We start from the raw sequence: 21,740 nt of genomic DNA on the forward strand, positions 1-21,740 counted from the left end.
CCCCCCCCCCCCCAACGTGGCTAAGAGAAAGATACACTGTGTTCAACTCCGATAGAGAGACCTCAAGTTATCTTAACATCTGTATATAAACCTTTATGTATGAATGTATATATATTTGTTAAACTTGACCTATTTTCATTTATATACATTTGATAATAACACAACTCTGTTTACACTTCATTCTAGTTAAGTAATCTTAACTAACTTAAGTTAAGTAACAAGTAATCTTTACTTGTTGTATATATGTATTTTTGTTTTTATTTTACACTTTCTTTGGCAATGTAAATGTTTGTTTCCCAGAAAAGTCTCTTCATAATGAAACTAAATCCAGACAGAGGAGAGAAGGAGAGAAAGAGAGCTAAAGAGAGAGAGAGATGGATTGAAATTGGAAAAAATACAAACGAAAAAGAGAGGTGGAAATTGTGACAAAAATGAAGTGTTTTCTGCTGCCATGATTGAAAAATCATAAAACATGTCAATACATGTGTTTCTATGTGTTATCACTGTTTTGAGGGAGCGAGGACGGGCGGAGGAGGGCAGAGAGAGGATGAGGTGTCCTCTCTCAGTGCTAAGACCTAAGGATGACAGAGATTTTCCTGTCTGTGGAAAGGCATGTCCCTCTCTTTCCTCTCATAACAGTCTATTCCTGCTTATCCTGTCTCTTAGAACAGCTATCTCCATCATTTATTGCTTATTGTGCCGTAAATACCGCTTCAACTAGAGAGAAAAGGCTGTAACACAAACCATGAAAATAAAGCACGAGTCAACTTCTCTGTTGACCAACAGTAGCGATCTGTCAGCTGAGGTATGTTTCACAAACTTATGATTACCCAGCAGTGTAGTCCATACCAAAAGGTTGATTTGAACAATCTTGCAATTGGTGAATTGAAGTTCCAGAAGGCAGAGAGACAAAAGTGAAAAAGTGTGTGATCCAGAGGTGGACAAAATGCAGAGATGTTACTGTAAGCAACGGCCCAAGTGTGTTTGCAAAGGGGGAGCTGCAGATTGCTCGGATATAAAGTAGCTACACAGTAGAAGTGGTCAGAGCTTACCTGGACTTTAATATTGGCAAAGTCCTTCTCTATCCAGGTGATATGAGACTCGTTCTGGGAGGAAGGATGGTTGTGTTGGAAGTTAACATCGGTTACAGAGAACATACTTGCATTGAGTAAATTACATTACAAAGGAAATACAGATAATGCAGATGTACTGGACATGAATGGATAAGTATTCTTGCAAGTGCAACAAATCACACAGGTCACTAAACACACTCAGACACAGAAATGGTAAAAAAAAGGAAAGGTTGGTTGCCACATTAGTGACAGGAAACTTTTCTTCCCTCCTAGTTCTCACTTCCTCTTTTCGTGAACTGATCTTGCTTACTTCCTGCTCAATGATTTAAACATGTTTCTGCTAACAGCGGGGAGCTCGATTTCCTGGTATAACTGCTGCTCAAAGACCTTTTTAAATTTTACCAAACTTATCTGACTGATCACACATGAAGGTGCTGGCAATATCTAGAATGTAAAGTATTCAGCGTGTGCAGACATTTGGGTGTCTTCTGTTTTGGCCTTTCACCAAGGCAAATTCCATGTAGTTCCACTACTGTGGCAATTAACTGCTTTCTGATTCTAATTTAATGGGGTCATTGAACATAGTGTACATGGTCACTAGACCATGAAAAACTAAAATAGTGCACTTATTGTTTAAGATTTTAAATGGCCTTGGCACATCAAGATGCTGAACTGTTTCAATTTAATTGTGTTGTTGAACACAACACAACGACTGAACACATGCTGTAACGTGCTGAAACAGAAATCGTGTTCCTGCATTAGCGCTGCGTTGACAATCGATTGCACACAAAGTTGGAGTTTCAATGAACCAGCAAAATTAACCATTTACAAGGTAGTTTAGGGTGAGAGGAGGTGGAAGATAAACATGTCTTCTTGGGTTTCCTTGCATTTCAAGCTGAGAAGATGGTATCTCATTATGACATCCACCCTCAACAAAGGAAACCCCTACCTCTCCTCCTAAAATACCACACAGCTGACAGAAGCTAAAGTCCCCAACCCTAACACAACCATCACCCTGGCACCACCTACACTCACAGAAACGCTCACTCCTTTGACTGTTGAAGTTAATGACAGACAAAAAACAAATCAAACAAACATGTATAAAATGGCCACTTGCCTCTTGGGTGCGAGTTTTAGTGCGGAATAGGAGCCTCCACATGTCCAGATATTTCCATGTCACTATAGTGTCAGTGAATGTCATACACTCACGGTCTTACAAATACACAGCCTCCGTGTCAGAGGTGGTATTGCATACACTTTCTGTATGCAATACCACAATGACTGAAACACACACAAACACAAACACACACACACACACACACACACACACACACACACACACACACACACACACACACACACACACACACACACACACACACACACACACACACACACACACACACACACACACACACACACACACACACACACACACACACACACACACACACACACACACACGAACACACGAACACACGAACACACGAACACACGAACACACAAAGTGAAGTTATAAAAATGGATATGAGCAGCTGACTGATTTGCTGAGGATAGAGTGGGAGAAAATGGTTCCAGAGCTGCAGGAAGTGGCTCTTAGGAAGCATTTTCTGATGGGGAAAAAAAGAGCAGATGCAGGGAGTGGTAGGGTGACAAAGGAAGAGACAAGAGAGAAAATACACTGTCAAAGCAGCACAGAGCAAGTCTACTCAACTGCTTTACACACTTTGATACGAGGTTCAACAAAACAGAGAATTAATTTGCATAACTAAGCACTCAGTCTGATTACAAAAGATTTGGTTGGCAAGCACAGTGTTCTCAGAGATGGGAAAAATAATTGATAGCATGCTAATGCATGCTTTGGAGTCTCACCTGGCTAAACTAAAGGCATCGGATGTAATTAGATTCAGCACTTGCACGTTCAATAACTTGTTACTTTCTGAGAGAAAGAAAGCAAATGCACTTTGTGTCAGAGACAGAAGTGGTGTAATGGTCTTTAATAAACACAAGGGGCCAGTGCAGGTCTACAGCCTGGCCAGCACTCCAAAAAGAGTGCCAAAAGAGAGGAGCTTTAGCCAAGTAAGGGCATGTTCACATTGTTAGCTCCTGCCTCCCCCATATCTTAATGCTGGATCTGACAATAATTACAGCAAGGGAGACAAAAAGTGGGGTTGAGGGGGAGTTATGGGAGGTTACAGAGGCTTGCCTGCTGCTTAGAAACTGTCCAATCACAGCAGCAAAGAGCACACAGGTTTGAGCCTTGCAACAGCCATGCCTTGTCAAAACATAGAGAAGAAGTTAATACAGGCAAGGAACAAGTTGAAAAAGAAAAGATAATTTTAGTATTTGTCTCACTGTAGCCTCGCCTCTTTCCTGGAAAATGGAGCAGCACCTGCACGTTTTCAAATGAACGACAGCTCTGATTGTTGGAACGGAGAGGAGGAAAAAAAGTGAGAAAGTCTAGAGTGGGAGACAGCATAAATGACTTGTGTACATGAAGGGAGACAGAGTGGTCCAAACATCCATCCATTCAACCAACCAATGCTTCAGTCTCTCACTATTACTATGAAAACAAATATCCTGCACTAGACCTTGTCAGCCTAAGCACACAAACAAACAAGAAATACACAGCATGGGTACTCTGCAGTACTATTTGACTATGACTAAAAACTCGTAGGCTGCGTGTCAAAAATATTTAAGGTATCACTTCTAATAAAAACACCCCTTATAAAACATTTATAGGTTTTAACTATTAGCTTAATTTAATGATGAAAAAATACTGCCTAATTCTCTAGGCTCTCATTTTAAAAATGTTGCCAGGTAGTCTTTTCCGAATGAATGAAAATGAACTGAATGAGCAAATACCATTGCATTATTGTGCCATTACTACCAGCAGCAGCAACGTTTTGTTTGAAATTAAAAATCTAATCTACTTCTCTCCCCACATACTTTCACTTCTTCTACTATGTTGCCTACCTTCCTGTAATTGGTCCCAAAGTCTGAACCATCCAAAAAGTGTATTCCAAACTATGTTTTAGTTTGTTCCAGACAGAGACCACCTCTTTTGATCGGACCAAAATTTGGTCTTTTGATCCAGACCGTGGTCCGAGGAACCTTTCTCACCTGCAATTTTGGTTTGGACCAAACTGAAAAGTCCAAAAGTCCGGACCAAAGGAGGTAGGTTTGAAAATGCCCTTAGGCAGGCAGGATGAGAACAGATATGAAGAACATCATAAAAAAGAGATACATGGAAATATGCATCTATATACTGTATGAAAAATTTAAAGTTCAGGTTCAGGCTGGTTAAGAACAAAGAAACAAGCAGCACAAAGACTAAGTCGTAATCCTTCCCTACTTATACCGTGAGTATCTCGGTTTTTGCCAGTGCTTTTATCCTGCAAAAAGATGAGAAATGAGCTTCATCGAGAGTACATTATTTTTATATAGTAGACTAAGAAACCGATTGTGTGTGTCATAAGTATGAGCAATCTTTGACATTCATGACATCCGATGATGATAGTTTTTGTGGAATCAGTTCTCCCTTTAGCGCATTATATCATCATAACAAAAAAACTGATATGTACTGTAGACGTAGAAGAAAAAAATGAAAAGGTCATTAGGTTTGGTGAGTGGTTTATGAATAGTCACAGGATGTCTGTCACTGATAACATGTTTTAATCCTTGACCACTTGGCGGAGGGCAACACTCGGGTTAATTCCCACCCACACACACACCAAAATCAAAAACCAGTTGATCACAAAAAAAACAACAGAAACTACTACAACACTGACCGAGCCTTGCAATACACTGCACCGAATGGCATCATAGAATAACATGTTTAATAAGAAAATAGTCTCGACTGGCATAGATGCTCATATTATATTAAATGCCTTAGACAAGTTAAAGGTACATGTTACAGGATTAGGACAAATGCTACAGGAAATCCTGTGTTGGCATCTGTACTATTATTATCCCCAGCAAGGATAGCAGTAAGATGATAGGCAGTTCAGCGCTGGGCCAGATGACATGAGGCCATGATGGCCTTGTGGAATATCCACAGATGGTCAATTAATAAAATAAAGAGGAACAGAAATGGCAGGAGGGAATACGAGAGAACAAAAGAGAGGGACAGAGAGATAAGTGGGAGCGATAGATGAGACAGAGGAAGAGAAGAGTGGGTGCTGGTAACATAAACAATGAGGTCATCAGAGTTAAAGCTATGCTGGCTGAGTGCAGTGAAAATGTGTTCACCATGCATAGAATACAGAGCAACACCTGCATATACACAACATTGCGTGAGCATTTTTTTTATTTTTTTAATCATTCATTTTTTAGTTTCCCTGCAGCATGTAACTGTTCCCACTATATAGTTCAAACTCTTCACACCAGCCAGAGCAGCCAAAAATAGCAGCTTCATATCCCAGTCAATACTTCCTGCTTCCTCCCTCTAGTAGTTCTCATCTTTCCTTAAATATCAACCTAACATCTTGCCAAAGACGCACACTCAAAACACACACATGCAAACACCCAAACACTGGTGTAGGCATCATTGCTGAACCTGTCTTAAACACTATTCATAACCTTGTGCTTGATCGACAACACACCCAACTCTTTTTAATATATGACCTCCACTGTCTTCAACTCTTGGGATGGAAACTTGTGTGGGAAATATTTAACCGGCCTGGCAGTGCCACCCAGGCAGCCACACCTTCATTCTTCTCCAATGAGGCCAGATAAGTGGCAACTAACTCTTCCTGTTTGTAACACTTGACTATAATGTATGGCCATGTCAGGCCAGAAAGAACTACAGCGGGAAATATCTGGCTTTTTAGCTGCTAAATGCTCCACTATGTTCACCGGCTAGTTGTTGTGTGTCTGTCTGATGTCTGGTGTTAGGCATGTTACTTATTAAAACGGGATTATAAATATCTTTTTATTTGAAAACAGCTGCCTGCTGGGGCTGGACAGTGTGCGGCTTCAACTAATAAAAACAAAATGCAATATAAAAAAAAAAGCTTTAGGTTGGGGAGTTTAGAATTAAAAAAGTGAACGAAGACCACTTGTCTACTTGACGAAACCGCTAGAAAATTTGACAGATGGGGCCAGCACAGATGACATTTAATTTAAGCTTTTGGCTGGTGAAAACTTGGAACCCTACCCTTAGCAATGTCAGACTATGTTAAATCAGTGTAAAAGTAAGTCTTCCTGAAGAGTAAATTCATTTTAGAAGTTGACATTCAGGTCAGTTTTATACAGAGATGCCAAAAAAGCAATGTCCAATGTAGGGATAGACAGATCTGTGTTTTATCAACTCATTTGTACCAAAATATGTTGTTATTGTAATTTGTGTGCAAAAACATTGATTCACGTTTGTGTCACGATTCAAGCTCAACAGATTCAAAATTGTTTGATAAAATTCCAAAAATTGATTCTTTTTTTTTTTTGTAATGCCGTCTATACTATCCCATTGGAAAAGTAACTAAATTTACTGTACATACTGTGAATCGTTTTTGAATCAAATCTGGAGCCTAAAAATTGGTATCGAATCGTGACACTTTCTGAATCGTGCACCCCTAGTAATTTAGCATTTTCTGTTCTGCATATTACACTTCTGCCATGGCAACAAAGGTCAAAGGGTATAATGCTACTGGGGCAAACATTTCTAAGAAAGAAAAAATAAAAAAGGAGAAAAAAAACTAAGCAGACAGAAAACACTAATGCAATAACCTGTTAAGATCCATCCAATGGAAATATAAAAATAAACGCAGCAGAGGTTGTACTTAATCAAGAAGGGCAGAGCAGAGATAATAAACACCATCCACATCCATATTAATGAGAACTATAAAGGATGATAGGAACTGGTTGGAACATTTGCCTTAATTGACCCTGAGAGGGAGAAGCGTGAAACTATGGCAACTGTGTACTGTCTCTGTATCCCAGCATCCTCTTTGTAAAACGAGAGTTTTATGAGAAGAACGGCCATAACACAGGAAAATTTTTTGGATGATGCTTCCAGGTAACATTTGCCGGCCTCCATCTTCACAAAAAGAGCCATGTTGTGCCTTGATACTCTACTTCAACCAGATTCCTCTCCAAACCATCCAGCTGCATGAGAATGAATTTGTCTACAGTCACTTTATACTGTGATGGCCTTTAAAGGCTGGCAATGTAGCTGGTGACTCTAATATCTGAGACCTTTCACAATACACAGACGTATTTATAAGACAATACACACACACACACATACACACGCACATACACACGCCAATACACAGATTAATGGGGCTGACTCTCTGACAGAGAAGCCCTGTGTAATCATTGATTTTGTGTGTGTGTGTGTGTGTGTGTGTGTGTGTGTGTGTCAAGCCAAACTGATGTATGAATGTAAATCCCTCATGGTGGTGTTTTCTGCGTATATACGTATATCCTCCTGGCGGCACAAGTCACAATCAGGACTTAGCGACGGCAAAGACACAGTAACCATGACAACTAGGTCCATAGCAGCCATGAAGGATGGAGGAGGGGATGAAGTGAATAGATGGATCTAAAGTCTGAGGGGCAGTTGGTTCAAGTGTAGTAGATTTTTAGTCTAAAATAAATCTTATTTTTTAAATTTGATCCATCAATCAAACTGGTTCAAGAATATGGTACTCGCTGAGTTAAGTGTGGGGATCTGGGTAAACAGACCCGTAAACATTTTTTATAAAGATCCTCTAAATTTGTTTTTTTAAGACACTTGTGACCCAGAAATATATTGAGTGGAGTATTCAAAAATAAAGTTGGCACTGCTTTCTGGTACACACTATGTAATGCCGTCCTTGTTTCTAAACTTGCTTATCAGGTCAGGCTCTACAGGGAGTGTGTCGTTCCAACAGAAGAAGAATCATGAGCGGACAATCCCAGGTTTTTAATCAAATTCTCTGGTTTGCCAAACTTCAAGTGCAAAAATCTGAATAATGTATAACTTTATGAACTATTTGTGCTGCATCTTCCCTCATCACTCCCCATCATGCGACCAATAAGAAGACGCTGATTTTGAAATGAAGTAGTTCATGAGTAGATGAGGTAATCATTAGTTACTCAATCTGCATTTTGTGAGAGTTAGATTTGCTTTGGAGGAGATAGAGCATATTTAAAATTAGATTGGTCTTTACTTGTTAAATAAAAATCAAATCCAAACATTAGTATTGAAGTCACAAGAACAGTAAAAACAGTCAATGGATAAATGAATAAACGCAAATGAATAAACCCAAATCTTATTTTAATGATTGCTTACAGCAAAATTAATCTTTTGAGATGTTCTGAAAACTCTTGGAGAGAAAAGACAGTTTAACAGCATCCCATGATAACAGAGTACAGTTAGGTGAACTATCTCACTGATGGGCCAGAGGAGGAACAGAGGTTATATTGTATACAATAGAATCCAAAGATTTAGAGCCCACTACCAGCGCAGAGGCAGGCTGGGTAATTGGACTGTAAACCATCCCCCTGGGTGTGGGTGTGTGTGTGTGTGTATACCAGCACCCAATCCACCAAAATTGCTGCTGCCATTATAATCAGTTTCTGTTGATGATAAACTCCGACAACTGGATACCCGCTTGACAGGTGCTTTCATCAATCGCTACCAACCCCACAAACACACTACAAAACGCACGGAAACATCACTAACCATCACTGATATACTTCCTCCAAGCACTACTACATGCACACACACAGACACAGACACACACACACACACACAGCCCTGAGCCTGCAGAAGCAATTACAACAAGGTCTATTAGCTACTGCAAAGAATAAGGAGACTATTTAATTTGCGTTTGTATTTCTATCCATCCACCTTCGTCTACTTATCCGGTATCGCGTCATGGGGGCAGCAGCTCCAGCAGGGGACCCCAAACTTCCCTTTCCCGAGCCACATTACCCAGCTCCAACTGGGGGATCCCGAGACATTCCCAGGTCATGTTGGAGATATAATCTCTCCACCTAGTCCTGGGTCTTCCCTGAGGCCTCCTCCCAGCTGGACGTGCCTCAGCACCTCCCTAGGGAGACGCCCAGGAGGCCTCCTTACCAGATGCCCGAACTACCTCAACTAGCTACTTTCGACGCAAAAGGAAACATTTCTAAAGATGCTCAAATAACTCGCAGCATAAACACAACTCCCTGACACACATACTTGATAAGGCGTGAATGATGATGCGTGTGTGTGCACCTTTTTGCTTGCGTGTGCCTGCATTTGGATAAGCAAAGGTAATAGATTGCTTTTTACTGTAACCAGAAGATTGTGTGTCGGAGCAAAGTCTGTCCGTCTTGCGTAATGAAGCTGATTTTCCATTCCATACTCTTGTGAACTGACGAACTTGCCACGTAGGAGCAGGAACATCAAGAGTTGTTTGTGCACACATAACTGATAAACCAAACGCATATAGGACTATTCACTGAAAGCTATTGATTTGCTGAATGCCATTCAATCAGAAATCACTGTGTCAAACATCTTTTTTGCAAAACGTTTGACCTTGCTGAAAAAAAATAACATTCCGGATGCGACAAAAGGCTGAGTTGATTTAAGGCTGTCCTCGCCTTTCAGTGTCTACACTTTACAGAAAGGGAGAAAAGTTTGGCGCAAAAACTTTGCAAGGACAAAAGCCAACAGGATGGAACGGGGCAGAACAGCCAAGGACACCTGCTCAACATATCGTTACATAACCAGGCTTTATCTGGACTACAAGGCATGATGATGTATTAGACTATAAGGAGCAGTGCTGAGAAGGATGATGGAAGATAAGAGGGGAGAGGAAGAGAAGAAGAGGATGCTCTACTGGAATGTACAGATTAAAATTATTAAAGGGGCAGGGAGAAGGAGACCATGTAAGGGCATCTTCAAGCCTCAGTGCCTTTTCTCATTAAGGTGGTGTGTGTGTGTGTGTGTGTGCGTGTGTGTGTGCTTGTGTTTTAATATTTCAGCACATATCCTATGTGCCTTTTGTGCTCTCACATACACACTTCTCGAAAAACAGTACACTTTCTATTGACTTTCTATTGCGTGATTGAATAATGTGAAGTGTTTCCTTTGTAATAAAGACACACACACACACACACATTCAGGATAATGTATAAGTGTGTTTAAAAAAAGTGAAAATGTTTAAAATCCTTACAATAGCTTTCAATTCCATTATATTAATGCATTGGGAACACTGAATATTCAATTCCAAATCAAAACATGATCAATTGTGTCACACCTTAACAGAAAGTGAAGAAAAAGAAAAAAGTATTTGCGTGTGTGTGTGTGTCCATGAGCGTTGCGTATATGTTTGCATCCTTAGGGTTCCCTCCCTGACTGATCTAAAGTGCTGCTTGGACACCAGAGTCCACTTTGACAAAATCCCGAGGCTGTTTCCACTTGTTTTAATGTCCGATCTAACACAATTTATAGGCAATAAATGGCAGGTCTGGTTGTTCCTCGTGAGCCTGCTCCCAGAATAATCAAATGAGCCAAACATCACTACCTTTAAAACTGACAAAAACAATCCCATTATCATGTGTGACGTAAGTACATGAGAGACATAGACGAGGAAAATAATGCCAAAATCGATAGAGAGTACGGAAAAGAAAAGAGACACTAACAGTGGACATATTTAGGGCAAGTGTCAACACTCAGGCCGGTAGCCTCATAATGTTACGTCTTCATGATCCCATCGTAGACATGATGTAATTGAAATGACAAGAGGCTGCTAGAAAGCAAGCTGTTATGACACAGTCATTTCATAATCTACAAAGCTATAAATAAAGAGATAAATATGTGATTGCAACTTATTTTAAGATTATTCTATTGATCATTTTCTTGATTAATAATTTTGTTTGCCAAATAGTGAAAAATTGCAAACTTCCAAGAGGCCAAGGGGAAGTTTTCAAATTTTACGTTTTATTCAACCAACATTCCAAAACCCAAATAAATTAACTTTACTACTATCATTGTGGAAAAGGAAAGCGGCAAATATTTAGCATTTTTCACTCAAGCTATTGATCCATTATGAAAATAGGTGCAGATTAATTTTATGACTAACGACTAATCCTTTAATGTCTTGTTAGTTCACATAAACACAAATATTACCAAAGGAGTGTTTTTGTTATGTTTAAGAACACATATAAATGTCTTTACGTCACACAGAATAGGAGAAAAAAACTGAACCATTTAAAAAATAGTAAAGCAACCAAATATGTATCAACAAAAGGAACATGTATACATGATATACAGGAACAAAACATGTATTTTCTACCATCCACTATATAATACTGTTCATGTGTTATAACCAACTTTTTTAGGATTCTTCAAGCACAGTGAAAATTGCAGTTTTTCACGCCATACTAAAAAGGTTTTGTTAAGCAACATTCATGCAAATATGAAGGAATACATTTTAAATTCTGAAGTGCTGATGAACACACATTCTTCATAAACACTTGACAATCTCTCAAAACTAATGGAAAAAACATTTTTATAAAATAAACATCTGGGTTTCTATTAAAGGTTTTCACCACCTTTCAGTAAACAAAATACAAATATAATCTTGATAACTGAGTGGACAATCATGTTGCCACTAAATCAGATTTCATACCAGAGCAAGCCAATGCCAATGACTTCAGAGGCTTTTCCACGATTAAATGTCTTCTGCTGCCGCACAGCGAGGAGGACTGTCATTAACTTCAGGAGAGGCAATACACTTGAGATAAACAGAACCTCTCTGTGCAACACATCCCTCTGCAACGGAGATGTTTTCAGAGAAAACGCACCTTTTGGTTGGTTGAAATTTCAAGGACGAGCCTACATCCATTCTATTGTCGCCAACACAGCACTGTTATACAAGTTTATACCGGTTGCTGATGTTCAAGGGAAGAAAAACTCTTCTTGCAATTAAACAAAAGAAGCCCTCAATGCACATATTAGATAGGAATGGCCTCAACCTATCCGTCTTTTATTGTAATAGGTTGCTTGTTTTGAAAGAAGGGACACTTCCAATCCTGTCTCTGCCTCTCGAAGCCTTGAGCTGCTTTTATTAACACACACACACACACACACACACACACACACGCACGCACGCACGCACGCAAAACATAATGTCTTTAATTTCAGATAACTTGTGAGGATGTAGCTCTCTTGTGCAGCACAGAAATTTGCAGAAGATTGCTGACAACTGTCAAAGCTCATCGATACACAGAGACAGCACTCCACTCAGATGATCTTTGAAGATGCTTCATGAAATTAACTCGACAGTTTTGTGGTATCACTATCAGCCAACGTTCTTATCCTACCAAGATTATCATCATAGCTTTTCACTCTAAATCACTATTAGAGTGTGTTCTAGTGTTCATGTTTCTAACTAAATGTATGTAATTAGTGTGCAGTTTATTTGCTCTCCTCTCAAGCAGAAAGTGACACACAAGTGTGATTATGAATTGCTCTCAGAGTAATTCCCCTCTCCTTTTATCACAACTCTTGACAGAAAGTACCTTCTTTAAAGAAAGATGTGAGTTTATTTTTTGTGGTTTAAACAACCCAAGACTTAAAACAGGTAAAGGTCAAAGCAACGGTTATCACACTGCAGTATCTACATCTGATTTTCATTAGTCATGGACCAAAACGTTTTAACTCCTATAAGCTAGGTAACAGCGGGAAAATTCAAGCCCTCCAATGACACTTCCAAGTCATGCTATTGCTTCAAAATCGTTTCACAAATACCTCATAGTTATAAATCCAACTAAAATAAGTGGATTGGTTTTTGCAAGAGCCAATACCTTTCCTGTGGTGTCATTAATCAAAGATATTCGATTAACTGATATTTGTCATCCAAGGTGATAAAATCGAAAGTCCTCATGAAACCACAATTCTGCTAGACTTAACCTTGGATACAGCATTGTAACTGCTATATTTATTTAAATAGCCTAACGGATTTTATTTCCCGTGCAATATACAGTTTTCACATCAGTGCATAGCCAGGAAGAACATTTCTGACTTTGGTGCCCACTAGTGGTGGCATTGAAAACACGCTGTGGAACTGTAGACCCAAATACATGCTGCTGCACATTAATTAAAACTAAAAGCCACACAGACTACACCAATTTGTTGTTTAAAAACTTGAATCATCAGAAAAAAGTATAAATTTAAAAGATGTTATAATCGTATCCAATATTTACACATAGTGGCCTTAACAGAAAATGACCTATGTGACTGATTAAAGTACACTGAGTTTATTTCCTCTCTACTGTTCTTTATTGCATGCAATAAAGATTTTAAAAAACAGCTGAAGACTGACCTATTTAAAGTGCCCTTATAATGAAAAAAAAACACTTTCTGGTTGATGATGCGCTAATTTTTGTCTCTAGTGCTTCCACATGCATACAAACTTTGGGGGGAAAAAAACATGCTGTTTTAAGTGAGATACAAGTTTCTGACTGTCCTTAGCCTTCAGTTTCCGGGTGAGCTGTTCAAAATCTGCACGGCTTTCTACGTCACTAGCTGAGACGAGGTGGCTAACCGTAGCACATGCTTGTGCTAGCATGCTAGCTCGTTCTCAATGGCAAAACACTGCTACAACACACATTAGTTCATCATAGTCTACAAAAGAACTACTTCCATGTCCCTGTTCTGCAGGTGTTCCACAAGTGTATCCTCATTTGGAAGAAGTCTCCCAGGTATTTGTGCCTTGTACTGACCAAAGTTATCTAGCTAATGTGATCTTACCTAGCAACTGCGCGGGTGCGAATCCCAACAAAGAGAGTAAAGAAGTGAAATGTCTCACTCTGTAGCTAAAACAGAGACCTGAACACACAGGGTGAAAATGGGATGTGCAGCAATGTGCAGTACAACACAAATTTGGTGATTTTTGAATATAAAAGCATGTAAACTTATTCTGGTACAACATCAAAATACAAGTATGAACCTGAAAATGAACATAGTATGGGAACATTAAAATTACCTTTGTCTTAGGTTTGTAATGAAGTTTGTTTTTAAGTTTTATTTTACTGTTATTTTCTTCTTGTTATGTATTGCTTGTTCTTTATACTGTTTGTTGGTTTTATTCTTTAACAATTTTATTCTTTTGAAATAGTTATTATGTAGCTGTGCACTAAGTAATAAAATACTGGCTGCTTAGTACCGTTCTGGGACCTTGCCAATGCAAGATGAATGAGAGCATAAAGTCTTTAGGGAGCGTATTGATTTTACGTCCCAAAAAAGAAGCAGAGAAGAACACAGTATGAGATTTCCAATCTCAAAGTAATCTCTGGCCTGCTGTTTAAAGGCATCACTATAATTTTTTTTGTGAGGCAAAGGCTTCTCCTTCTAGTGGCAAAAAAAATACTACTATTGAGAATTCTTTCTTCTCCAACAACCCTAAGGATGTTCTCTTTGGTGTTCTTTCCCTTTCTTAACCCAGCCTGACCCGACCCAAAAACTCCTGTGGCTTCAAGCAGGATTGGAGTCTACCAACTGGTAGTCTCTCCAGCAACTTTTCTCATATTGTGACAAAAAGGCGGATTTCCAAGGCTCTGTGAAATGACCAACAAAGAGGTAAAGGCAAAAAGGAGATCTATCAGTCCCTCTGATAGGACCAATATTATTTTGAGTTGCTTAATATGAACATTTTTTCTGACTGGTCAAATTGCAGTATAACTGTTTATCGTATGTCCACTGATAGACGATGGGCTGTAATGACGGTTAATTGTTGGCTTGTGCACACGCACAGCTTTATAATGGGGGTGGAACACAGCCGGAACACCATGTGAGCAGGGTTTTATTATTCTGATAAAATCCTGTGAAGGCATAATGACTATTGAACGCATCCACACACTTAGTCTTGAATCATCAGAGTTTTATATATCCTGCTTATGAGAGACTGGGATTGGTGATACAATACTTCCTACACCATCTTAATAATAAATAAGATCTATCTCTTCACTTTGATCAAAGCAGTGACTTTAATCTCTAAATCTAATTTCATAATCCTCCCAACACTTTGTCAAAAATAACCATATGCCGTATTCTTAACATTTAAGACCAATAATTGTGATTTAAATTAGGCTGTGCAAGCTTGCCCATGGGTGTAACATTTATGAGCTCTCTGCTCATTACTGTGATGGCTAACTAGCTAATCACACACCCAGGAAATGAAAATAGGTGCCGAGATATGAAGGGGAATAATACAGAAGGGGGGAAGGAGACAAGAAATAATAGTGTGTCATAGGGGTCTGCAAGGAGCAATACAACCCTGTCAACTTCAGCACATGATGCTGCTCAACAGTCATTTCAGAGGACTGGAAACTGTGTGAGTCATTTTAGAACAGGAAGACAGTATAATGCATCTAGGAGTGAGAAATGATGAGCAGTCCAACAGAAACAAACATTCATACATTGTGTGTTTGTGTGTGTGTGTGGGCTGAAATGTCCTGTCATAGTGTGAACCAAGAAAATGCTCTCAAACTACTGATTGATGTAGTGACAGAGCTGTCAGAGAGACAATGCTATAAACACAAACCCTACAGCTCACACCCTGGTTCCCATTCTTACTTGCTGTCAGGACGTGTTTGTGTGTACGTTTGTGTGTACGCATGTGTGCATGTGTGTGAATGCTGGAATCACATCTGTCATGGGCACAACCAAAGTCACCCCTGATTCTGTGCCACAGTGCTGCTGACATCCACACTTACCCCTATTAAAATGTAAAAGATGATGTTTTTATTTTCCTAGCTGCTAAAGCCTGTTCAACCAAACTCACATTACTGGGGAAAATGTGTACACACACACACACACACACACACACACACACACACACACACACACACACACACAATAGATTTACACAGCTATAAACTAAAAGATCCAGACAGCTGCAACATTTTAGGGTTTATTTTGGCGACAGGAAGCATAAACTGAGGACGTGGCATTTTTGAATCCATGCACATTTTTTTACAAGTTCAACTGAGTTTAGGAAACACATGCACCTGGTGACACATACACACTGCCACATGCACACACAAAACACCCATAGTGTATGCTCTGACAAGACTATAATACATTAAGTGCATGTTGCAGGCTAGATCCTGAAGCCAACGTATAGTCAGTCACAGCTCTGTTCTCTAAACATTCAACCCCTCTCCCATATTAGCCCCTCCCTCTAACCCTGCAGTGGAATGTGAAGTGTTTAGCTCAGTCGAGCTCCAAGGCATGTCCACCCTTGTTAATACAGGCCTGTGCTCACTGGGACTCACCACCAAGCAGATGCTGGCATAATGGATTACACCCCTGGCAAGATTTCTCACTCTTTTGCAAGATGGTGGTTGGTTTTTCTAAGAAGAGTTTGACACTTTCCAGCTCTGAAAACGTTTGATGATGCTGTGCAGAGCAGGAAGGCGAGACACAACACAGCACAGGATTGAGCTAGAAGTACAGCTCGACAGCCGTGCTCTGTCTGGATCATCATTCCTTCCATAAAGTTTTATTGTATTTATTTAACCTTTAATACGTTTGGAAAGATCCTTTGGGCATGTGTACCCTTTTTCAGCAATATCCTGTTACAAGGTTATTCAGTTATGCACATTCACACCTCAGAGCCACCTTGTGCAGACCCATATCTTTTATTCATGATTACCTACTGGACAATTAAAAGGATTAGAGGTTGGGTCATTCGCACATGGGGGTTTCCTCGTTTTGAGGAAAGAGGACGGGGATTGAAAAGGAGATGTTGAGAAAGAGCTGAAGTCATATTTGCAGTTAAAATATTTAAACTATATCTGAAATTTAGATATCATGAATTAAACCAATCCAAGATCACAGTTCTGGTGGTGATATCATCATAGTAGTTGAAAACAGTTATTGGCATTCATCGAAACTTGGCAAACAGGAGCAGCAGACGGTTAAGAAGTATTACCACATTCAGATAACGTCAAATTATTTACTAAACACCAGAAAAGTGAAGTGTGTGTCCCATTCTGCAATCTTTAGCTATCTGGCCCTCCACATAGGCGGACAAAAACATGGAAGAGTTAGTGCAACACAACATTCTGGTGTGAGTATCAGCTTCACTTAGAGCTTAGGGCAAAAGCACACCTCCACAGTAAAACTGGCCTATGCACAGCCGTCACATATATCATACTATTATTCAGCGAAACCAAAAGGGGTCAAGGAATTGGAGCGATTTAAAAACGATAGGATGCATCTCATCAAGAGGTAAAATGAAAACAGGCCCTGCAGGGATGCGAGCCAAGAGAAAAGGAGGCAGCTGGAGGAATAGAGTAAGAGAAAAGAAACTGAAGAGGAAGAAAAGAACCAATTCTGCTTCTTTCTGCTGCCCTCAGGCCATTTCAGGAGCGTTCAGTGAATTTACCAGATTGAAAGCCCACAAGGAGCAATACTTGTCAGTATGCTTACTAAGGAGATTGCTCTCCATAACAGATACACACAGAGAGGAAAGATGGGAAGAAACTAGCAGGAAGTAAACGCCACATGAGAAGACTTCCCTTTAAGAAGACATTTTGGGAAATAAATGTATTGCCTTTCTTGCTAAAAGACAGAGAGAGAGGATTGATACCACAAATAAAAAGCTAGCAGTCTTTATGCTAGCTTAGCTTAGCATAAAGACTGGAAAAGGGGAAACAGCTAGCCTGGTTCTGTCTAAAGATAACACAAAGTGCCACACCCGACACAAAAACTAAAGCGTAAAAGCAAAGATGTGGTTTTACAGTGAGTTATTCATTGGATGGGCTAGCTGTTTGTCCCTGTTTCCAGCCTTTATGCTAAGCTAAGCTAAGCTAAACCTCTGCAGGCTGTGACCTCATATTCAGTGTACAGATATAAGAGTGGTATCAATCTTCACATCCAACTCTTGGACACAAAGTTAATGTTTTGCTTTGCAAAATATGTGATATACACAGGAACTATTTAAAGTTGAATGAGGGGTGGGAAAATTAACAAGCTTTGGCTTCGTCCCGCTCCTTTGGCCAGATTGAACCTATTTGTAACTTTATAGATATTGTTTTTCCCTTTTGGTCTGTTGCTACGCACTTATTGTGTTTTTATGTTTTCTTTTGTACAAGATAAAAATAAATAAAAAACAAAGTTTGGATTTCCAAGACTGTCACACTATTTCTTTTAACAAAAATTTCAAAACTAATGTACTGTCTTTCACTTCCTTTTTGAAATTTGCTGTCAAATGAACAGAGACTTTAATAGCTTTGTCCCTTATTCCTTCTTTTTGTTTCCATTAGGTTTCCTTTTTCCTCTCTTCACCAGCTTCTCTAAACACCAGTTTGTAAATTCTTGTGTTACACTTTTCCACATCATCTCTTAACTCCTCTTAAAAGAAGATGGTAAAATTGGTACCAAATTACAATGAAACAGTCCAAAACCTTTAACAAGAGGTGCAGGATACATAACTGATCACTGCAGCAAACAGATTGTACACCAGTGTGTTACATCACCCTGACAGTCTTCTGTTTATAATGTTAACTCTGTCCAGGATTTAAAGATTATTAACAGTCTGATAATGTAAGTAATTGGAGCTGAGTGATTTTCCTCTATGTAATATGTACGTGCATGTATTTAGAGAGAAGTTGGGGGAAGGTGCGTAATACCACATGAATCAAATGCAAGGTCATGTTTGTACAAGAGAGCAAGGGCAGTTGCTATGCCAACAACATGCATGTGCACACAGAGTGGCTTATGGTTACACAAACGGATGCCGCGAGGCTATGCAGAATGACTCGCCAGCCCTGCAGTGCACTATGGTAGCCCAGAGGTCAAAAAGATCATCATGTAAGCTACAATCCCTGCCTTCACACTGCCACCACAGGTAAATATTTAATCAGTTCTGGAAACACTCAACACCAAGTCCTCCTTCTGATTAAACACACATGAACCAAAAGGCAAAGATGAACTGCCATGTGGAAGCCTGTGGTTCGTGATCTGAGGATGTACTGTCAACATTACAGATAAGCAAGAGGTACATAGGATCACAATTCACAGAGAGCAACATGAGTACATCTGCTTCACACACATTTTTCCAAGAGACCCAGAGTGGGTGTCTGGGTCTCTTGTGTGTTGAATTATTTTACCACTTCCTCCTTTTTGCTACCCTGGCATGTCAAGTCTTTTGTCAGTCACAAAGCTCTGAACTGTTCAACTGTGTTTGTGTGCACCGACGGACTTACTGGGGAACTATGCAGGAGTGTTCTACCAATCACTCTCCTCTCTGCACACTTATACTGCAGTCCTCCTTTGCGGTTTGCTCCCCCATCCATTCCTTCTCATCTCATGCTCTTGACAATTCCCTAACTCCCTTCTCCCCCTCCACTGTGTCCTCTCTTCACTCGGCCCGTAAAGCACAAATACCTCTCGCTCAGCACCTAGCCGCAGTAAAAAGTCATTATCTACATTAGGGAGTCCAGAAAATGTTAGATACCGATGGTAAAGGCATTAGCTTGTTCTGCTTTTTGCCCTCAGGTTTGGTAGATGGTAGTTCCTACTGAAGTGGGAATCACAGCACCAGAAATAAGACCCAAAAGCGCACACACAGAAAAAAAGCAAAACTGCATACTATAATTGACTGCATTTCTGTCAATATTTAGTAAACGTGGCACGCAGGGGCATTTTCAGATTTTTTTGTACGGTGTTTGTGAAACAAGCTTTTTGATTTACTTTGGGGAAATAAGGGTTTTGCTTCACAATTGTTGGACAATCTATAGACAATTAACAAGAAAATAACAGTGATCGACAATAACAATTATCGTTCTTAAAGCCCTACTTACTCCAACGGTCCATTTAGCTGTTCTGAAGCTTTCAATCGTATCTCCATAAACAGAATGAATTTGCCTGACTACTATGGAATTATGGATGACTATTTTAAGGACCTAAAAATGATATATTACGTTTTATACTTCCCCCAATCATGCATCCTAAACATGGCCACTTCAAAGACAAAAACGCTTAAAAGTTGATGAAGTTTAATTAATTTTACCTAATGTAGACTTGAAAGGTAACCATAAGAAGTGAATAGTATACTTTTTAATCAATAGTTAGAACTTGTAGTTCTTGCAGAAGAATATTTCAAAACCCTCCAAAGAAATGTTTCAAAACCACTTCAGCAGTATTATCTTGCTGAATTATGCTTAAAATAGCGACGTATCTGTTTCAATTCCGTCATTAAAAAAAAATTCAATATGCTATAGGTGACAAGGATTAAATATTAAAAATAACTTATTTATTGCCTAAAAATGCTTATGTGTGGTTGTCATCATGTGACAGTGTGCAGGAGAGAGGGAGAGGGGGGGGGTGGCAAGTCGCGTACCGAGTGACCTGGTCTTGAAGAAGAACACAACTTCTGCGGTTTGGCAGCATTTTGGGTTCCAACCTAATGAGAAGGGAGAGGTGTTGCAGTATTAGTGTTCGGAATTCAGTTTTTGAACGGTATAGGCACAAGCAAACAGTTTGGTGACGCCATCTGAGCCTTACATCATAATTTTTAATAAGTCACGGTAAAACAGTATACCACGTTAAGATAGGAAGGAGGTTTGATATTATAAAAATTTGGATAACGCCCAACTCTACTGCCTTATGCGCCCCCCTTTAGGTCTATAACAACTACAAAAGCCATGTTCTCAGAGTGTGTCCTCCATTTACAGCAACATATAAAATCCGTAATTATCCAATTATAATCCTGATTTTCCTGTTGCCGGGATGGCTGTCAGCTGCTCTGACATTAATGCTGACAACCAATTATGCTGAAGTATTTTAAACTCTTGAAGTCAAGCAATACTGTAATGTTGTACTTAAAGATGTAATAAAAAGTAAAAAATCTATTCGTTAAACATTTGTCCTGACTGCTTAATAGTGATTGTTAATCAAGTGAATTTAATATCAACTCAGATTTATGATGCATGCCTGGGTAAAAAAAAAGTAAATATCATTTGAATTGATATTTCAAATGAATTTGCTAGAGTAAAACTTTACTCTAATTGCTAAGGGCCAATGTGGGCACACAATGCTCTCCCAAAGTTTGACATGTTTTAGTTGTTTTACATGTGAGATTTCTGCATTTCTTTATTTGTGATTCACTGGTTTGAAGTGTGCAGGGCTCAGTTAGAAAAAGAGGATGTTACATCGGAACAGGATTATGCAACATTTGAATCCAAATCTGATGTCAGTTGGCGGTGGGTTGTTTGCCGATATTCCCACTCCATTGTCAATCATATGTCGGATCCAAGCACACCTGCACAGTGCTGATGACGTTTCAGTTTATGAGGGTATATATTTTAAAGAATCATGACTAAGGATGTTTCTTTTGTCCCAAGTGTCTGGCTCTCTCTGCCACAGACACACTAACACCCACACTCCCAATTGTTGCAAGGGTTCCAAATATGGTTGTTGGCCTGAGGTCACTTTTGCCTGCTAGGCTGACAAATCTTCACTTTTACAATCCAGTGACATCAACAGCTGAACTCTTACATTCTCAAATTAAAATGACCTTTCTGTAGCACTTCTTACTTAAAAACTGGGGCTGTCATATGCATTGTCTCAGCTTTATAAACAAATCATTCTCCCAGGTATTTTCCAGGGCAATGTGATTTGTTGCTAGAAATAGGTCCATTTCTACACCAGCAGATCACTGTAAGCCTGGCTTTTGG

At 39.5% G+C, this 21,740-nt stretch overlaps 1 protein-coding gene across 4 annotated transcripts in view; it reads right to left on the minus strand.

Moving 5' to 3' along the window:
- Positions 1–21,740, minus strand: part of rps6ka1 (ribosomal protein S6 kinase a, polypeptide 1) — a 50,563-nt gene that overhangs the window by 11,244 nt on the left and 17,579 nt on the right. The window contains exons 1-2 of one of the 4 annotated variants that reach the window (XM_034859320.1): positions 2,191–2,423; positions 1,053–1,106 (exon numbers count right to left, since the gene is read on the minus strand). The exons of the other annotated variants lie outside the window; for them this stretch is intronic. Of the exons in view, the coding sequence (XP_034715211.1) occupies positions 1,053–1,106; positions 2,191–2,274 (138 nt within the window). The 5' untranslated portion in view covers positions 2,275–2,423. Of the gene's footprint in view, positions 1–1,052; positions 1,107–2,190; positions 2,424–21,740 lie in introns of those variants that run through there. 4 annotated transcript variants of the gene reach the window in all.

Source organism: Etheostoma cragini, chromosome 20, assembly GCF_013103735.1.
Source record: "Etheostoma cragini isolate CJK2018 chromosome 20, CSU_Ecrag_1.0, whole genome shotgun sequence".
Classification (NCBI taxonomy): domain Eukaryota; kingdom Metazoa; phylum Chordata; class Actinopteri; order Perciformes; family Percidae; genus Etheostoma; species Etheostoma cragini.